At 37.7% G+C, this 20,711-nt stretch overlaps 1 protein-coding gene across 1 annotated transcript in view; it reads left to right on the forward strand.

The window, feature by feature from the left end:
* The first annotated feature begins 6,856 nt into the window (after positions 1-6,856).
* LOC112454538 (protein timeless homolog) overlaps positions 6,857-20,711 on the forward strand; it is a 99,143-nt gene continuing 85,288 nt past the window's right edge. Inside the window, exons 1-15 of the mRNA XM_025016000.1 lie at positions 6,857-7,153; positions 7,533-7,766; positions 7,854-8,007; positions 8,119-8,299; positions 8,372-8,503; positions 8,600-8,695; positions 8,814-8,977; positions 10,915-11,032; positions 11,179-11,441; positions 12,030-12,162; positions 12,532-12,686; positions 13,664-13,797; positions 13,893-14,046; positions 14,167-14,247; positions 20,087-20,184. Coding sequence (XP_024871768.1) covers positions 7,673-7,766; positions 7,854-8,007; positions 8,119-8,299; positions 8,372-8,503; positions 8,600-8,695; positions 8,814-8,977; positions 10,915-11,032; positions 11,179-11,441; positions 12,030-12,162; positions 12,532-12,686; positions 13,664-13,797; positions 13,893-14,046; positions 14,167-14,247; positions 20,087-20,184 — 1,957 coding nt within the window. The 5' untranslated portion in view covers positions 6,857-7,153; positions 7,533-7,672. The remainder of the gene's footprint in view (positions 7,154-7,532; positions 7,767-7,853; positions 8,008-8,118; positions 8,300-8,371; positions 8,504-8,599; positions 8,696-8,813; positions 8,978-10,914; positions 11,033-11,178; positions 11,442-12,029; positions 12,163-12,531; positions 12,687-13,663; positions 13,798-13,892; positions 14,047-14,166; positions 14,248-20,086; positions 20,185-20,711) is intronic.

Below are 20,711 nucleotides of genomic sequence, written 5' to 3' on the forward strand. Positions count from 1 at the left end.
ACAAATAATTTGCAGTGTGCGATTTTGCAAATTTTCAAACACGTGATTAACAACAAACAGCTACACCCTAGATAAAAACTTCTGTTAATGTTTCGAGCGATCCGTCATCGAGGGTGCTTTGAGGGTGGCCATATACCCTATACGAATTTACAACCCTCGACCATTGCTTGCTCATATCAGGGTGAAAACAGATCCAACCCAGACGGAAGCAAAACACGATAAACAAATAGCGCGCATGGATGACGACAAAGGGGTTCTTACCCTCTCGAATTAGCCATTCGCTTATTCATCGCGCTCAGTTTCATGATTTTCAATTATATCTTTGCCACATTATGTACTAGCAAATTTATGTCATTGTTAAATTTATATTCATGTCCACAGATTTCTACAGATATTCATATCTTGCTTACAGATTTTACGAGACAAAAAATTTTGAGTTTAACAAGATTAAAATCTTTATCTCTATTTTATGAAATTGGTAGAGTGAAGTATAATTACAACGAGCGAATCTGTCGTTAGCACAACGATGCAGAAATTATCGTTTCGCTCCGGGACAAGTTGAAATCTCAATTTACGCGAAGAAATAATTTCAGCAACACCGTGAAACAATTCCGTTGCGTCGCGCATGTCAGAAAGAGATTCGCGAAATAGATTGTCGCTCGATAAATCTCAGTCTCCTCGTCTGTCAAGCATCGTGCCTGGCGTGATGTTAATTGCTCGGTCTGAAAGCTAATTTGGCACAAGAGCGCTAAAGCACGAGAGAGCAACGGGTGGTTTCCCCTATTGACGACACAGCTACGCTCGGATTCCCACGAATTCTGTCTTTGCGAGACCGTTGGGTTTCTTGTCAGTTCCAGCATGTCGAGCCGCATCGAATGACTTTGTCGTCGTGTTTCTTACGTCGCAAATCCCTCTCCGATCTCTCCTCGCGATGACGAGACGACGACGTTCTCTTGTGCCTCTCGCCGAAAACCGAAACCGAACGGAAAGGATGGTTCGCAAATATTATGATAGTGCGCAAACGCTATGTAATTGCATTAAGGTATCTTTTGATCCGGCCCAACGATGCGTGAACTCTCGTTGCCTGGAACGTTCCTTTCGTTAAACAACGAACCGCGGAATCTGCAATGGTACCGACACCAACCGTGCTTTTATACACGTGCCTCTTTCACCGCCAATTAGATTTCTTTCGACGGAGAAAGAAAAAGAAACGGCCAGTTCGGCAACGTCAATAAGGGTATCGCGAATGAGAAACGGGAAAATAATATCGGTTTTTTTTTTTTTTCAATACGCCATACGAATCATATTATGACCTTTCCTTATTTTTTTTTGTTTCAAAGTTACAAATTAGAGCTGCAAATACTTAAATAGTTATAATATATTGAGATAATTTGAATGACAATTTGTGTGTGTGAGTACATACATGATATTTAATATTTCTACCTCTATTTTATAAAATTAAAAGATTTAACGTACTAAATTAAAGACGAATAATATAAATTGATATTCTATATCAATATAATTTACAAATAATCTCAAATTCTTATTTTAATTGTAATTTGCCCCAGATAAACTTTCGAAATCTATCAGTGACAGCCTATACAATGGCTCACGAACCAAACATTGCAAATTTATCGCAGGAAAAATTAATCTTGTTCTCGGCGACTTTTCATTAGCGATGAACTAATGATATAAACAAAACTAAACAAAAAAATAAAATCCCGGAAGAAGAGCGACAAGTTTTCATAGTATCCGAACTAACAAAACAGACAGAATTAAAAATAAGAAAATTTGAAAATCGTACAGAGTTAATACAGAGTTAAAATCTAAATACGGAATGTCCTACGTATACCGTAAATTGGGAATTCTGTACATTACCGCAAATTATGCAGCAATTACCCTTGTCATATCTTGCCAAAGAGCAACGTCACACAAAGGTATTGTAGGTATGCATGCATTAGCATCGTATACTGCCTCTAACGAGCGGAAATAATTATTGATAAAAATGATTCTGCTTCGTATAGAAAGTAGAAAAATCAAATAATCAAGAATTTAATTTCTACCGTTTAATCCGTTTGTCCGCGACGATTTGATTCACACACCCGACTGCTTTTAAGCCGATTTCCGGAATAAATCCCTTTAATTAAAAGTTTCATTAATAATTGGAAACGTTAATTGAAAGTCCTATTAGCATGATATAAGTGTCGAGTAGCACCAAATTGATTGGTAGGCAAATAAGATTTTCCGCCATACGATTTCCCAATTATTCGGCGTAATAGACACGTCTACTTCTCATCACAAATTTGTGACAATATAACGTTTAAATAAAGACTGTTGGTTATTTATTCTTATACGTTAAATTGCTATGCTTGAAGGCTGCATTTAACAACGATTTAATATATTATTTAAAATATAACAAATAACAAATATAACAAATATGTGTAATGTACAATACAACAAATTCTCTCTTTCTCTATGCAAAGTGACAAAAAACACAAGAGTATAAGGCAGTAATGCCTAGAGAAAACTTGTCGCTCTCCTTCCGGGATTTTATTTTTTTGTTTAGTTTTGTTTATATCATTAGTTCATCGCTAATGAAAAGTCGCCGAGAACAAGATTGATTTTTCCTGCGATAAATTCGCAATTTTACTAATCCATTGCCTTGACATGCGATATTGAAATGAAAAAATAACTTACCGGTCGATGCGCAACAGCGGAGTTGTAAGTTGTAACCCTGCGTTGATCTGTAACATATAAATATATTTTTACATTAAAGCAGTGTTCGAAATAATCAATACTTGAAGTAATTAATTTTATCACGTTAAACCTCAAACGAGTACTGACAATAATGAGTATCACACGTATAATAGGCGAATCAAGTGGCGCTTGAGAAAGTGACGGAATCTGCCACAGAGTAGCAAAATAATAAACGAATAACAATTACTCACCCCACGGTTGCTCCGTCGTCGCACGATGCCTCCCAGGCCTCCTCCTCCTCTCCTCGATCTCCCCAGGTCCTTCTCCGTTGATCCGTTGATGCATCTCCGTAGGCGCACTCACGACGCGGTTCACGTGCGAACTGCAGCGATTTCTGTTTAAATTAAACGAGAAATAATTCATATCTTGCGCAAAAAGGTCGACGGTGTAAATGCGCTTTCGCTGGAATTTTCACGGAGTGACCCATTGTATCAAGAACTGTTTTAAAGACGGCCGGGGTGCAACAAACTCTCTCGAGTTTGCCTTCTAGGAAATCGCAAGGAGTACTCGAGATCGTAATTTATAGCGCGGAACGCAATCGCTTTATTTCGGCTTGACTAAATCTGCCGCTTCCAACTCGCCTCGTCCGCTAGTTATGTTTACGCGCGACGGAACTTACAAAACTTAACTGAATTAACTAGTTAACAAGTAGATTATGCACACGACATTTAGCTGCCAACTTCGTGAGCCCGACAGACTTACAGTTTTCCGTATCGAAATATGAAGAACCCGTGGAATTTGCCGTAAATTATATAGAAGCAAAACTATCGTCCCGTTATACCCGTCTAAAGAGCATAGGGTCTGATTAATTTTGCATTAACCTCTGCCGTTAGTACGTTCTAATTGAATCCATGACGGAACAGGCTATATTCCCGCGTTAACCCTGAAGCACGCACGCTGACGTATTCTTCCATCCATCCTGGAGAAGATTGCGCGTATATTTCATTTTCACATCTCGTTTATTCGCTTTAGAAAAGATTGAAAAATTTTACTATTTCTCTTTTTCCCATTCGAAAGAGACTGGTCTTGTTTGAAAAACAATATATCTAAATTAAAATATTATTTATTAAATAAAAAATATCGCGGAAACATATGAAATTCCCAACTATTGAACGCGAGATATTTGCGTCTCGCGGCAAAACTAATACGTATATGTACTCCGTACACGTACGCGGTTGCAGGAAATATAATTTATTTTACGATTTTATTTAATTATTACCATAGCCGCACCATGTTTTATAATATAGGCAGTAGTATAAATCATCAACAATTTCACAATTGCCAGCACACGACGAATATTATTGGTACGCGCGGCGGTGCCTATGAAAAAGCCATCCCTTTATAATATTTTCGCGTTACGTATTTTTCATGAAAAATCGAAAATAATTTTTTTTAAATATTCCGCAAAAGGGAAATTCTTGATCCACGTGCGCTATATGTAAACAACTATTACAAAAGAAACAGGTTTAATTAATTCTAGTCCCAAATTGATTATTTCTCCATTGTTAACATACATTTTCCATTCTATTTGGTATAATGGTTGAATAACGGTTGAATAATGGATCTGCCATAAATAATATCGACAAAATATGACGTAAATTTTTTATAGTTACGCGAGAAAAAATTTGTATCAAATTTTCTCAGGAACAACAATTCTTGATACGATTTAATTTGCCATTTTTTCGGTGCATCGAGCGTTTATTTTAACGTGCAATAAATTTAGATCGTACAATCGAAATCTATAATCCAACATCCGTTGTTTCCTTTAATGAGAAATCATTCGCTAGTATAGCTGAAATAGCAATTGTGTTTACCGTTGAAACAATGCTCTTGACAAACAATAAATGGCTCGATTTTGTGTTTCATTCGTAAACCATCGCGCTATCGTCGTTATTGCTCATTAGCGTGACGCATATATAAAAGCGGTTTGTCCATTGCCGGCGCGCACGTAATTTTCGCGATAAATGTATCTGACTTGAAATTTTTGAATTCGCCGAGCATTAATATAACTCCATCAAAAATCGAAAGGGCTTGCGATCAAACATCCCTGTTTACACGGCGAACCGCAAAACACGTCAGTTATTCCCGATTGTATTCTCCAACTTCAAAGGGAGCTGATTATAAAATCACGTCACATTATATTTATTCTCTTGCTATTTCAACATATTTTGCTAATTTTTGGGCTCTCCCAGCTCAAAAGAAAGCTCGAAAAAGGGAGAGAGAAGATACAAATAAGTAATTAATAATAAATCTCAGTATTATTTAATTCTCGGTTTAATTAATTTAATAATATTACGACCACAGGGTTTTACAAATATAAATAATCCCATGTGCACATAATTGCGAGCAAAAGCGTTTAAACGAAGCGCTCGCATGTCAGTTATTTTTTTTTATACGCGATACACCGATCGACCGACCGAGAGACAAAATTCACATCGCGGAATATTTTGTGTAAGGGTATACCGTACGTTTACCTTAACTCATATATGATTCTCGTGTTTCTTTCATATTAGATATTATTACACGTGAATTAGATATCGCTTTCGCAGTGGAGTGAAGCCGCCGTTGCCCGCGCGGCAGACAGCGAGAAAGAGGAAAAAATATGAAATCGCGCAGCGTGTCGACGCGCGTGTGTAGGTATACGCGGACGAATCGATTCGAAAAGAGCAGCGGCCGACTCCGCTCGGGCCAATTTTCCGAGCGTCCCGGGCGCAAAAATCGTCGCGTGCGCGTCACAAAGCGCAAAATGTATAGAGCGTGCTGTCATAGAACACTGACGCGGCGCTGACGAAATAAGCGGACAGGTGCGGACGACTGGCCGATAACCCGATGACCCGGATACCTTCGACGATATCGATTAGCCGTCGAATGTCCGTGCAGCCGCGACCATCAAAACGCGTCGGCACATCGTATCATCCCTCTTCCCCCGTCATTTTCTGACCGTGTCGTCCGCACCTCGTTCCTCTGTATTATTCCTACTCGATCTCTTATACCTACCCGACCTCGCCCGTCGCAGGTCACCTCTCTCTCCTTGCTCGACCGCCTGTACGTATGTGTAAGGGTGTGGGTGGCTGCGGGTCTGTGTCTGCCCGTCCCTCCTCGCCCCTGCCGGGCGACGAAATTGGATTTATGGCTTTATTTTCCTCCTTTGCGGGCGACGTCTATCAGCAGATTGCTCGCCGAAAGCGCTGCTTCGTATTACGACGACATAATGGACGTCCCGGGCTGGCGACCCTTCCGCCTCGCGAATACGGCGTAATCGAAAAACCTAAACACAAAACGCGCGATAATAGACGCCTCGTTATTTCTCTTTTCTTTTTTTATGAGCCACGTTCGTCACGTCGAAAATTGAAATACCCCTTTCGAAATTTGTACGCTGGCGTTTATCTTTTCGGTTCGATCGCGATATAAGATTTAAAAAAACTCCGCTGCCCGAATGCCCGAAGCCCAATCGGTAAAAAAATGGACTCTTCCTATTTGCGCTCATAAAACGCAATTCGTCAAAATCTTCGTCGGTTCACGAGAGGACGAGATCTATCGACCTCTCATCCTTCCTGAATCGTTCATAAGTAATAACGTCAAACGCGCCGTATTCCGCGATATTGAACGCGAGATGCAATGGTTATTGGTTCCGGCGCACAAATCTGAAATGTTCGGCAAAGTGATTAAGCAAAGTGATTGCGCGCCATTTTGCGACGTTAAGCAAAAAAAAACCGTTGTAACGTACCGCGGCGCGTCGTGCATGTTTCACGCGTTTTCGAGCATATCTGCTTCTTCTCCTACCTCGCGCCAATCGTACATTATGCCTGCCTCGTTTCAATCGCGAAAAGCGGCAAAATGATATAGGTACCGAGCAACGAGACAAACCATGATTTACCTTCGAATACCTCCGAAGGCTCCAAACGCTCCGCCGCATCGTTCGGCTGCAAGCAGTGCAAGTGCAATGCAAGCCCGCGAACCGCCGCCGCGCCGCCGCGCCGCCGCGCCGAGACCGGTCTGAACCGAACCGCGGCGGAGAGAGCCGAGCGCGGCCGACCGCCCGGCCAAGTCCGTTCGGAGCTCGGTTTGCCGAATGCCGAGTTCGCGCGCTTTTCTCACCTGTTGCGTTTGACGGTACGGCGGTACGCACGTACTATTGTTTCGGTTTTCTCGGAGAAGCGCGAAAGTTAGTGACAGGCTTAACGCCTTTCGTCACGCGTCTCGTACCGGTCGTTTCGAGTGTGCGTCTCGTTGTCAGAAGTGCGGAGTGCTTAATTCACGCGCGCGACATACCTTCTCCGGCGTGAGACATAACCTCGAACCTCGAACGCGATGTAGTGCGGGACAGTGCGGGACCGTCGTCGTCGTCGCCGGTGTTGGATATTTCGCAAAGTGTCGTTGTTAAGCTGATTTTTCGGTGAGTGTTTGAAGTAGAAATCATCTCGCTAACTCTGGGAGAAAGATACTTGGCTGTTGTCGGCGTGTCTTCTTGTCAAATAATGATGTTAAAATAGTGTGTGTTTGACGGAATCAGTTACGATTTTTGTATTAATTTCCAAGACAAGTTATAAGACAAGTGTCGTTTACGCGAGCGTTCTGTAGTAATTTACGATAATCCCTTCGCGTAAACGGCATTTTATAGTAACTTAGATAATTTACTCCGCGTAAACGAGTGAATTATCGTAAGTTACTACAGAAGTAACGCTCGCGTAAACGTAGTAAAGTTGAGAACATAAATTTAAACGAATCTTTGTTTATATTTCTAAATATTTATTGGACTTTGTTATTTTTAACAGGGGGCTAACGAAATTAAAAGCGAAACGGATGTGCGCCATTATTCAGTAGTCACTGCAGTCGTGTACCTATATAAAAGTCATTGACAGTCTGAGGGATAAATATTGCACGCTGAAAATTTCGTGGTGCAAATTGTTTAAGCATGGCAGATTATCTCTCGGCTGAACTCACTGCCACTTGCGCTGTGATTGGATATTTTGATGGGACTACTTATCACTTGGACAAAAATTGCTTAGGTGAAGATTTATCTTGATTTTATTTTAAAATTGATATATTTAAATAGAGTAGAATAATATTTGACAGTGCAATCAATTTTTTGATAGATGTTATAAAGGATCTCATTAGATATCTTAAGAGAGATGATGATACGCATACTATAAGACGCTTTCTTGGGCAAACGAGATTACTCCAGACGGATCTTGTGAAGATTCTTGTACATCATGTTGAGAATATCGAACTTTGGGATGTCTTATTGCGGTATGTGTCACTGTGCAAGTAGATTGGAATATATTGAATTGTATGGAACATTATGACTCACATACTTGTAAGGATACACTTACGTATGATTTATCTGTTTTTCTCTAACAGATTACTTATTAATTTGACAAGCTCTGCGTTTGTAATTTACAATGAACAAATACCAACTGAGAAGACGACGTATAGTTTGTATCAACAAATTGTTTCATATTTACAAGAGTATAAGGCAGCGTTAACCGATGAGAATGTGTGGGTAGCGGTAGCTGGCCGTTTGGGGAATCTACTTAACATTGTAAGTTCTTTATGTCCTTCATATCCTTGCGATTGATAGTTTACAGATTGTAAGATAATTTTTATTTTATAGGATAGTACAGAAAGAGGGGAAGAAAATGAGTTGACAATTGAAAGAATACTTGTTTTTATTAGAAATGTACTGCAAGTGCCACCTAATGATAATGATAAAAGAGCTGATAACGATGCTACTGTTCACGATGAGGTCAATTGCTACGTTAACATTAAGATAAATTTAAAAAAAATTTTTTTAATTATGTTAAATATTATTTTGAGTGACAGATGGAATTTCTTTTTATAGATATTATTTGCATTTCACGCTTCAGGGATAGTGGACATTTTGTTGTTTATTGTCAGTAACAATAAGGAACAGCAATATCACATGCAAATTTTAGAGGTATACAAAGCATACTAGTTATAGTTATTTATGTTTTATATTTTTATATTTAAAATAATACTGTTCATTAAGAACTTGTTTGTTACTCGTTAATAATAGTCTTATTTTTTCATACTAGATTATATCTTTAATGTTACGTGAGCAAAATGCAAGCCTATTGGCTGCATCTGGGTTGCAACGTAGTACCGCTGAAAGGGAAAATGACGAGGCTAGCCTCGTAGCCCTGCGACAAAAAGAACTGCGCGAAAAAATGGACAAAGTAAAAAAATACGCTGGATCGAGGTAAATCTATATATGTATTGTTATTTATTAATAAGAAAAATTTGTTAATTTATTAATGAAAAAGTAAAAATAATTGAATTTCCCAAAATTCGCACACATGATATGTACATTGCGATTTTTTTGTGCCAGAAGGAACGCTTTTTTCCACTGGCAAAATTGCGTCCGAGCAGTAGTTTTTAAATGAGAGCAATTTAAAGCTAACTGTGCTTTAAGTTTTGCATGAATCAGAGGCGGTGCGCGCGTGTAGACAATTTTACTTTTTCTCTAAAAATTTTAGAATAACTGTACATGATATTTAGCACAGAAAATTGTATCGTGTATTCTCGAGTGAGCGAATTCCGGGATACTCTGTATACTACCTATAAAATAACGATAAAGACAAATTACATTTATTCATCTCATGCTGCAGCTATGTATATTATATTTTTTAAAAATCGAGAGGAAAAAACATTGTATAAATTAATTTTTCCAACGAATTTAAAATAATATCTTTGTATGATATAAAATTTAAAATACGGTAGTTTAAAATAAATAGCTTTTATAGGAAATGCGCGTGTTTGCTTGAAAATTCGGTCGCTCGAGAAAGATTCGTCCGAAATCAATGATTTTCGAATTAAAAATTAAAATCGCTCTTTAGATAGGTGCTTAATTTGACTTATCTATCTGGTACTATCTGGTACAACGAAACGTGCTGTAGCAGTATCTGTGTATTAATTCAGTTTTATTCATACGTTAGCTGTATTATCCGTACGTTTTTTACCGCGATACACGGGAGAATGGATTTAACGTGGGTAGCTACCGCGTAATTACCGCTTTAATGAGCGGCCACAGCTAAAAGCCCGTGATTGTAAAAGTGGGATGACTAAAAGGTGCCGATTGCTACTTGACGGATGCCTTTGGGAGTTACCGCGGTGTGTTCGCGATGCGATATGCGTATAATGAATATGACCTAGTTTTTAAGGTAGGACCAACCGTAGTATGAATAGAAGCTTTTATCCACTTGTTGGAGAGAAGCGAGCCGTATTCTTGTAACGAGCGCGTTCCAGAAGTCCGTGGATGCGCGTATCCACGTCTTTGCGAAAGGCTTTTTACGAGTTGAAAGGGACTGGATGTGCGGTGAAAAGATCCCTCCGCCTTCCGCGTGTTCTCTATCGATCGATGGAAAGATAATTTGATCGGAAAACGATAAAGCAGCGCCTAGCTGTGTCACGAACACAGATCTCTTTTTGATAGCAATAGTAAACATAGGAACAAAATTGGATAGCTGCGCCGTGTGTACGTGCTCTCCACATCATTTTTATTATTTTTATTTTATTTATTTCCATTTATTGTTTCCACGTTACTTTTATATAGGAATTATAAGAATTCTACTATTGGAAATTATTACTCTTAAAAGTTGCAATGTTTCCATGTAGCTAAATGTAAATTAAAAGTTATCTGACGTTTATTTGGGAAAATGCTTCTCATACGCTTCGATAAATAAACTTTTTGAGAAGTTAGTTATTTGTTTAAAAATATTTCGAGGAGACAGATGGAAGCGAGCTTCTCTCGTGAGAAAAAAGTGGGAGAAAGTAGGGTGCGCGTCTTCATCGTTTAGGAAACTATCTGCTGTTGACAGCTGCCTTCTATTCTATTGATTGAATCTTCGGGGCTCATGGCTGAAATTGGATTTGAATAATCAATTCTTTTTTTAGTAGCGGAGGGTCACGTTATTTTCACTTCTCAATTCACGCGTAGGAACGAAGGGAAAGGAAACGCGAGAATTAAATAAGAAATCCAATCTTTGCCCGAAATGTACATGCACATATCGTTCTCCCAATATCGTATATTGTATTTTAAGATACATTACGTTCGTACCCTTGAAAAATTCAAGAATACATTTTGCTTCATGAATAAGTTCAATTTTTAATATCATGTTTTCATTCGATCTCAACTAGACACTCACGATTTGGCGGTACTTACGTTGTGCAGAATATGAAAGCAACCGGAGAAAATCAAATGATATGTCATAAACCGTACCAAAAGATAGAAGCATTGGAATTCGGTACCAATAAGGTAAATTTTGCAAGGGATATCTTTTTATTGCTTTCAAAAACGTCTGGGAATGTCGAAATAACTGCGATCGTATATTATGTTCCGTGAATTATATACGAATAAAATCGACAAATATAATAATAGAAAGCACATGTCTTTTGTAACAGAAAAGAGTGAAGCGACGCAAAGATAAAGTGAGCCTGCAAGACACCAAGGAGGAACGCACGTCTGCCCTCAGCGTGCGACTTTTTCTAAAAGAATTTTGCGTAGAATTTCTAAGCGGGGTTTACAATTCCGTGATGAAATTCACCAGATCTTGCTTTATCAACGACCCTCAGGGCCAAGCAGGGGAAACGGCTGTCTATCTATGGGCCTTGCGTTTCTTCATGGAGTTCAATCGACATTATAAGTTTCAAGTGAAATATGTGAGGTAAATTTTTACGCCTCAACTTTCTCATAGCGTCTACATTGTCGCATACCTCACCTAAAGAGAGCAGAAAGCGAGACAGTTTACGAACTCGTTTTACGCATCGTCGGTTTCTTTCGGATCTTGTCTAGAAAGAAAATTCTCCAGCATCCGTCCGTACAGGCTAAATCATCTAACTTTACATCGTGGAATAATTTTTATGACGGTTGCAAATATGGAAATTATTAAATCGCCACTGTCCCACAGGATGTCTATATTAATATTATTTTTCCAAGAAATAACTTTTTTTTTAATATTAAAATTTACTTTAGATTATAAAGTTAGGTAATTGATCTTGTACATTTATACATTTCTCGTTTAAACAACGTATATTATATAGTTTGAATTTTGTTTACAATTCGTTATCTGTGCTATGCACCAATGCATATGATCCTCCATTTCTGTTGGATCAAATTTACTGACAGATTGTTTGACTAATATTGATTTTTTTTACAATCTGAACATATAAAAAATTCTATTTTTATTTTATATACTTTGCACGAATTTAAAATTTTATTATTACTAATAAATGCATTATTTTATTTTATTTAGCGAAACTATATCCACACAAGTGTTCTATTTAGTTCAAAGACAAATGGAACAATATTATGAGATGATATTAGTTGACAAAAAGAGGATACCGCTTTGGTCTCGTAGATTGCATTTGGCATTAAAAGCATATCAGGTAGGACATTGTACGAAACGATAATTAACGTTGCGTGTGAATGTTTAGAGAGAAGCTAACCCGACAGTTTCGTTATCGTTATATTGTCGTTGCGCAGCTTTTTTATCATATATAATATCTGTGCAACGCAAATAAAACGATAACAAAACTGTCGTAAGAGTTACAGAATAGACCCACTGGTTTATTTCCATGCATGTGTTTTACCGCGCGTTAATTTGCGCGTCAAACGCGCGTTTCAAAAAAGCACGCATTTGATTGGCGTAACGTAATCTATGGGAGACGTATGTTTGACGCGCGTTAATAATGAGCGGAAACGCGTACGTAACTGCGTGGAAACCGGGGGTAACGAAAATCTATCTCGTGTTTTAGGAGCTTCTTAACACTCTTATGATAATGGATAAGAGCACAGATGATGGTGTTAAGGAATCCAGCAAGATAATTAAAAGCAATATCTTTTATGTCCCGGAATATCGGGAAACGATACTCTCTCAGCTTTTGTGCTTCGACGAGGTTAAAATGTCACGGTGAGTGAATAGAATTTCATCGACATAATTATACCACCGCGCACAGAATAAGCCGTGTAACTTTATCATCTTGATTACTTACATATAAATAAATTAGCTTTAAGAACTTCAAAAGAAAATGACTAATAAAAAATATCAAAAGAAAAAGATAAGATAATCGCGCCTTTTATTCTTTCTATAAATCAGTCGTTTGTTTCGTCAGTCGTTCCCTTTTTAATTCAGCAAAATAAGTCGCTAATCCTTCGCGAATCCCTTGCGAATCCTTCGCGAATTTTTAGCAGGCTGTATATAGTAACGTAATGCAGGTATCGCAAAAAGTTATGCGACGCGACGCGTCGTCCTACGCCGAACACGTCTGTACCGTGCGAATCCGCGTCGCGGAGAAAGGAGAGAGGAGAAAGAGAGAACTCTTTACCGAAAGTTTTATCTACCGCAGACAGATTGATTCACTTTCGGATCAATCGATTCGACCAGCCAGGAAGCCACTCCGGCTCCGCTCCGATGCCGTTCCTTTTCGACTATTTCTCTTCTTCGGCAGCTGGTCTCGGTAGCTCTCGCACCCACCCGGTTTCTTCCTCCCTTCTACGGTTCCTCGGCGGAATAAACAACTTTTATCGACCTTCCGGCCGGCGAAATGGGAAAAGGCAGTGGGCGTTCAACTTGCTACAAGTTTGACGGGTTTTGCGCGGATTTCCACGATGGAAATGTAAGGGCGGCGCGACGTACCGCAATACCACGTTGCTACTATACTTTGACGTTACGGGGACGCTGACGAAAACAGGACGACGGTTCCGTCAAACTTTGGCTTTGATAGCGGTAGCGCACGTTGCCGGAACTAAATTGACAAATTAATGCGCGAGTAGCGGGATTGAATTAATTTCTTGTCACAGGAAGGAAGGAAGGAAGGAAGGCGGTTTAAGTTTACCGATTTAAGTTCAGCTTAAAACATTGTAGTTACATATACGCTTATCTTTCAGGCAGTACTTACTGGATCTTATAACGACTGTTCACATATTTCTAAAAATGCTTGAACACTTCTGCCAGAAAGGCCAACGGCATCTCATAGTCCAAAAAGTAAAGGCAAAGAGAAGAAAGGTTAAAAAGAGAAAAAGTAAGATCTATTTGTGTATTGACTGTGTTGAAGAATTTAAAGTAATATAAAATTAAATTTGATATGCACAAAATTGTTCGATTTCTTTTAACCAGAACCTACTGAGGAAAACGTAACTCCTGCGGCTCCTACTTTGGAGGAACGTTGGGACATTGTCAGTCTCGAATTATCTGCTGTTATGCGCGATGCTGTTATACCTGTAGTGGTGCCGTTTGATGCAACCTTAGACACGCCTATCGACGATCAAAAGTATGTATTAGCATTGTGATGGTTAAGCAGAATAATATTTACTATTTATTATTAATGTTTGTTGAAATGATATAAAGTATATCTTTATGCTTTATGGTTTTTTTTTGTCTTGATTTGTAGAACAGACGCCATGAAGAAAATTCAGAAATTAATGCGACAGAGGAACTTGGAACAGGCAGTTGGTCTCCTACGTGCAGCAAGGTAAGAGATTTGTTTATTTTGAGAAGCGATTCATGGAAAGTAACTTGTTACCATGAAACTCGTTGTACTCGAGCGATGGCAACGTTGTTGTTTATTTTGAGAATCAGTTTTGCATCTAAACCGTCGTCGTGCAATGCGACAAATGAGTGGTTAGGTTTTAGGTTGTAATTTTTTTGTTACTTTGCTGTTACTAACTGAAATATATGCGAGAAATTATAGCGTGTAATAAAACTTTTTGTATAATTTCTCGCTTATAATATCGTAATTTAATGTACCGGGCGATAAATATGTAAATTATTATGCAAATCGATTCGGTCACGATAAAAGATAGTTCTTGTTTCTTGTGTTCGATGGTTTGGAATTTCGCAGCGTTTAATTTTTAATTCACACTATTTTTTAACATAAAATTAATAAAAAGATATTTCTGCCTTCTATATATTTGCAATGCTTATATTTTTATAGTGGAATTTAATATTTTTCAATAACAAAAGGCAATTTTGAGGTAAGTCAATTAATTACGGGAGTTGTGCGGGCTTTGTTTTGCCAAACAAAGGTGTTCATTACGTTAGGGTTAGAGGGTCAGTAAGACCGTGGAATTTATTCACGTAAATTTGATAAATGAATTTTTGATCCTTTGTGCTAAAGCGTATATGGTATATACGAAGTGATATAAATAATAACATAATCCCCTCACGTGATATTAATAATATAATTTTTAACACATACATATAACAAAGTTATCGGTTGATTCATTCTCTATTCTATTCATATAGTATTTATATATATAATCATACATGATACACAATTATACTTATCAGACAAAATTCGCGACTTTATTATCGTCATTATTTCCATTAAAAAAATTAATTTTTTATAAACGTCGGCAAAAAACGAGTAAAACTTACCGTCTCGCGATTTTTCATTAAGCTTGATCGTAATATATTAATTACGCTTATTGAGCTGTTTGAGATTTTTTCGGCTTTGTGCACCGACCAGTCACACGGCCAATTAACTGGCGAAAAGCCAAGCGTTTGCACTGCCGCAGATATTTACATTACATTAAATCTGAAAGGGATCTGCCGCGCTCTTGTAACGTACTTGTATACATCGGTTCACCGGGGTGAACCGGTACCCAACCAACTCTTTAAAGTGTTCCAGCTCTAAATGTGCCTATGAGTCATGTCCCTCCGCCAACTTGTTTCTGCGTTCCACCTCGCCAACCCTTCTTGCTCTAAGGCTTAGTCGCCGCCTCGATGCTTTCCGCGAGATTTGATATACCCCTTGCTGATAAACTCCGTCGATGTGTAAACAGATTATTTACGCGGCTCGTCTCAAAGCATTTTTATTTTCACCTTTTCGCTAAACGCAAACGTGTACAGATGGCGAATGTCTTAAGTCATTTCTCTTATACAGAATGATTCGACAAATACGATCGGAGAGTAACATTTATCACCTGAATTTTATAATCTAAAAAACTGAAACTACCTTGCTGAATTCATTCAAGTCAGTGATATTTAAAAATAGCATCGTTGCATTAAGACGCCGGTTTCAACTGAGGACACTGGATACGAGATGCTGTACCATTAATCTTTAACTTTATTAGTTCTATCAGATTGGAGTGCCGTGATATAACCGCGGGGATAAAAGTCGGTTTTACCGTCGCCGCTTTTCTCTATCATAAAACTATGAAATTATAGTCCCTTCCGCGATTTTTCTTTACGCCGTATCATCGCTGTGAACTACTTCGGGAGATTGTACGTAATATTCCACCGTCCATTTTATGGGGGGTAATGTTTACTATGGCCGGCACACAATGGAAGTCTGCAGGACCATGCCGACTTTGTGCACACAAGGGGATAAAAGTAGCAGACTGTTGACTACGCCGTATATATAGATTACTCCTAGGCGCAGACAATATTGTTAATAAGGCATTTACGGTAATACGTAGGTACGTAAGACAAATAATGTAATACCTTCTATTCTCTTCGTGTACACGTCTTCGTTTCTCGGTTACGGGTAGTGCTTCTGGTAATCGTGTTTCGTTTGCCTAGCAAATACTCCGTCGTCTGGCTACCGGTTTTAGTCTCTAATTTTCCATTTGCACCGTCTGTGACCCTTCTACCAGTACAGTGATTTTAACTTAAGAATTGCGTATAAGATGATTACGGTGAAAAAAAATCTGCGTCGATTTAACATCTCTTTATTTCTAAATAATTCGCAGTGCAGTAATGATTACATTGTTTGAGAAGCGCCAGTTTGAAATTTCTCTTCTCTTCTCTATGTATTTTAGGATATTGTGATTAATATATACGTAGAAGCGAAATCTAGTTTATTCAAGAACATTGGAAGTACTTATTTTTAGGATAACTTTATCTTCTTGTGTACAACCAGGACAATAGAAAAAAAATATCTGCAACTTTTAAAGAGAAATTTCTAGAAGTATGACAGTGTAAATATATTGAAGAGTCTTTCTGTGTGACAATTTAATATCCGAGTCCAAAGGCTGATTCATCATTTTGAGTCTTTGCCAAGCATGAAAATGGACGTGTCGAAATTATCTATTTCATGTCTGGCAAAGCGGTATCGGCTTGTATGTCGGAACGCTGAGTCGGGGGACGACGACGACGACGACGGGCACGGCGCGTCTGAGAGATTCCATTGTCGCGGAACTTCAAATCGAGGGATAATGGGGATTGTATGCTGCTGAATTTCTATTCAGGCAGCCAGCAGCCAGCAGTAGCGTCGTACGAGCCACTTCTTCCGCTTCGGGGACAGTACCCTTCTTTTGCTTTCTCTCCCTTGCGTCGGCTTATTGGATTCATCTTCAGCGGAGAGAATTTCGGAAAGCTTTCGAAAGTGGACCAGGCTCTCTTGACCCGCGAACCTAAAACGCGCTATACAGCGCGAATCGCGACTAGCGTACGGAACGATAAGACCAGATTTCTTATCCAAATGGCAGATATGAGAATACCGAGGTTAAGAATAAACATCTTTTTATAAATTAAATTTTGATGATGCAAATCAGTAACAAGAAAATAATTTCTCTAATTTCAAGTAGATTAGCCGAGGATTGAAGTTTTCATTAGTATACAAAGGCTTCGTTTAATTTAATAATATATTTAATAGAACTATAATGAAAATATCGCTGCTACATATTCGACACTTTATAATGATTGTTGTCCCAGATTTTAACTTGGTTTTTGATGTTTTATACACGCTACAGTAACTCATCTAACGTATATTGCATGGATTACGTGTCTGCTCGCGTGTAAACGTGGATGGATCATGTCACCGGACTTGATTTCAGTTCGAGTTGTATATTGTAGGACGTACGGATGTGTGCCGCGTGTATACGCATAAAACGAAACATACGTTCTATGTGCATACGTATCCGCGTTAGAACCGTCCATACGCTTCGCTTTTATATAGTACAATTGCAACTAAGTGCGATTTCATGTCAAGTGACCAAATCCAATTCTCCGGATTTTAATGCGACTCCGGCGCTATTAGGACCGAGTAAAGTAGGGAGCGATTTTCATTATCAATCGCGCGGTGCTGTGACAGTGAAAGGAAGAAGAAAAGATTTTTATCGCCATTGTTATTTTTACGGCTAAAAGCTATGATTACATTGCAAAAGCAGTGATAAAGAAGTCCATCTTATATTATTATAATTTTTATTATACTCTTTATACTCTTTATACTTTACGATTCCTTCTTTTTCTTTGGTTTTAATATTATGCGAATATTATGCTTAATCGTCTATAAAATCAGAATTTTCAAATCGTCATTTCTTTTAGCTGTAAATTTTCGTAGTTTATGAATTAAAGATTATCTTCACAAATATGACAAGTTAAAAAAATTTCAAAATTTAATTATATATACGTGATTTGATGTATTTTTGTTTTTTTAAATTGAAATTGAGTAATAATTTTGATAATTTACCGCAAAAATCTGGCAAGAAAACAATTTTGAATTATTAAAATAAAATTTGATGTAAAAGCAAATTTGAATTTACATGGCAATGCAAAGTTCTTTTTTTTTTCATGTGTATATTTTTTTAAAGCTATTTATCTTTTTATAAATGATTACAACTGTAGCAGATATTTTTAGACCATTTAAAACGAATGAAGTGATGTTTGAGATCCATCCCGTCATGTAATGTAAGGTTAAAAGTGTTCCACCATTAGCTACACCTTTCTTCGGGGCGTTCCTAAAGACGTGACTTTACCTTTGTTTCCTAGTCACGTTCGCACATGACCATCTGTTCTCTTTTTTCTGAATTCTCATAAAGTATATAGGGTGTCTCAGACCCAACTAAGCCCAGTTTTCATCTATCTTAAATGTAAATTTTTTTAAACAAAAGTGTGTTGAGGGGCCAATAACTTGTAAATTATGAGGGATTGGAAATAAGTACTAAGAAAATCATATACGAAGTAAAGTTAAATAATCTTTTATACATAAAATAAAGTTTTTTATTAATTATTAATTTTTTTTAAATATATGAAATCATATATAATTAAATTTTGCAAACTTTGTGGTTGCTTTTTGCAAAAAAGGTTCTGAATCGCGAACGTACATCGTGATAAATGTTAACGATAAATTGGACGAAATTTAAATATGTAAATTGAAGCTTACTTTTTTGCTATTCTCATCTTCGAAAGTCTTTCTTCCCTCTTCCTTATTTTTTCGTCTAACGGCAGCGGTGGCACTTTCCGCTTTGTGGCCCTAAGATACACAGATACTTTGTAAAGGAGATGCATGTGTGTCAGTATCAACGGTAGCGTAGGTAGGAAGGTGGGTCGACGAAGAATGAGGGTTGGGTGTGAGCACTTGACGCAAGGAGTCCGATGTTGGTGTAGATCGTGGTAAGGCTCTCATGCTCAAAGGAACCTTCTATGAGACTCATTGAGTTTGCCACTCGGACTTCTCATCGCGTCGCTGCACTGCACTCTACCGAATCTTCCTTAGTATAACTTGAGATAATGAACTTGCTTTATTTAATCACATCGATCTTATTAACATAGCATGAACTTATTATTTCATACGTTAATTATATGATTAGAAATCAATTTTATATGATTTATTGAAACTCCCGATGATATCGTAATTTAAGAAGAGTATTATAACTTGAAATATTGTTTTACAAAAAGTTTTGCCTGATTTTACGCAGTTGAACATTGTAATGTAGTTTTTAAAAATCTAGGTTTTTTTTTGTAAGTTCTTTATAAGTACGATATTGCAAAATAGCTAATTTCTTATCTCGCACGGTCCACTCTTGCGGAAAAATACTATAAAAAGATTAAGGTAGTTGCGAAAAAAATACATGAAACTACAGTAAATATTGCAGTAATTGTTATAGTTTTGTGTGTTTTTTTCACAACTATAGTAGCTTTTCCATAAAAGCACAACAAAAAGATTTAACTATAAATAATAGCATATTTAGTATATAATATATTAAACTTTGCAGCCTTATGAAATATGAGTTTTGTGTAGTTTGTAATAAGTTATTATACTATTGAGTGGCTGTTGCTAGGCTTTTCTTATGTTATAATCTCTCTCTCTCTCTCTCTCTTTCTCTCTCTCTCGAGATTCGGCCAAATATTTCCCGTAAGAATTAAAAAAATTAGAAAAACCGGTTTCCAGAAGATCGGTAATGAAAAACTATACACTCTATAGCACTCCTTGGAAAATTCTACCCCTATTTTATATGGTTTTAGTACAAATTCGGCCCAGCCGTTCTTGAATTATAAATGGTGTAACTAACCCGACTTTGTTTTATTTATATAGATTAATATCATTATACTTCACGGATATTAAAAAATAGGAATATATGTTACAGAGAAATCTGGCCCGAGAATGACTGCTTCGGAAAAGTGGACATACTTCCCGAGGAAGAATTCCTAGCTCTTCGCGAGATCTTTTTTGCAGATCTGGGTGGTGAGTGATTTTATTTTTAATTTTATATCCGTGGTGATGAACATTAAGGGGTAACGCCACTCGAGCGCCCCCTAATTTTGACAATTTTTTATGGGAATATAGTTTAGTTTTATATAAGATTAGCTCGGGAAGTACATACGGAAATAAAAAACAATTTTTTGTAAAAATGGTGCACGTTTGAACAAAACGTTTCATTGTTTAAAAATGAGAGAGAAAAGCCAGCGGATATATTTTACATGAATATCTCCCAAGGTATCCTCGAACAAGAATGGTAAAGATAAAATATCTACCGCCAATGAAGAAAGGGAAAGGGAGAACGAGCGACAGGGGAAGGAATGATGAAATGAATGAACTCGTTGAATGCGCTTTTGCATATTAATGGTTATACGTCGTAAATAAGGACTTGTAAATAAGGAAAGTTATTATGGCAGTACAAACTCGATGAGTGGGACCAGTGAAAAGATCTACCCGGCGAGTGTTCGGTATACTTGCAAAATATGGGAAATCACGTGAGCATCCTCATCCTA

The sequence above is a fragment of the Temnothorax curvispinosus genome, unplaced genomic scaffold (genome assembly GCF_003070985.1).
Source record: "Temnothorax curvispinosus isolate PA1 unplaced genomic scaffold, ASM307098v1 QBEX01005133.1, whole genome shotgun sequence".
Lineage (NCBI taxonomy): Eukaryota > Metazoa > Arthropoda > Insecta > Hymenoptera > Formicidae > Temnothorax > Temnothorax curvispinosus.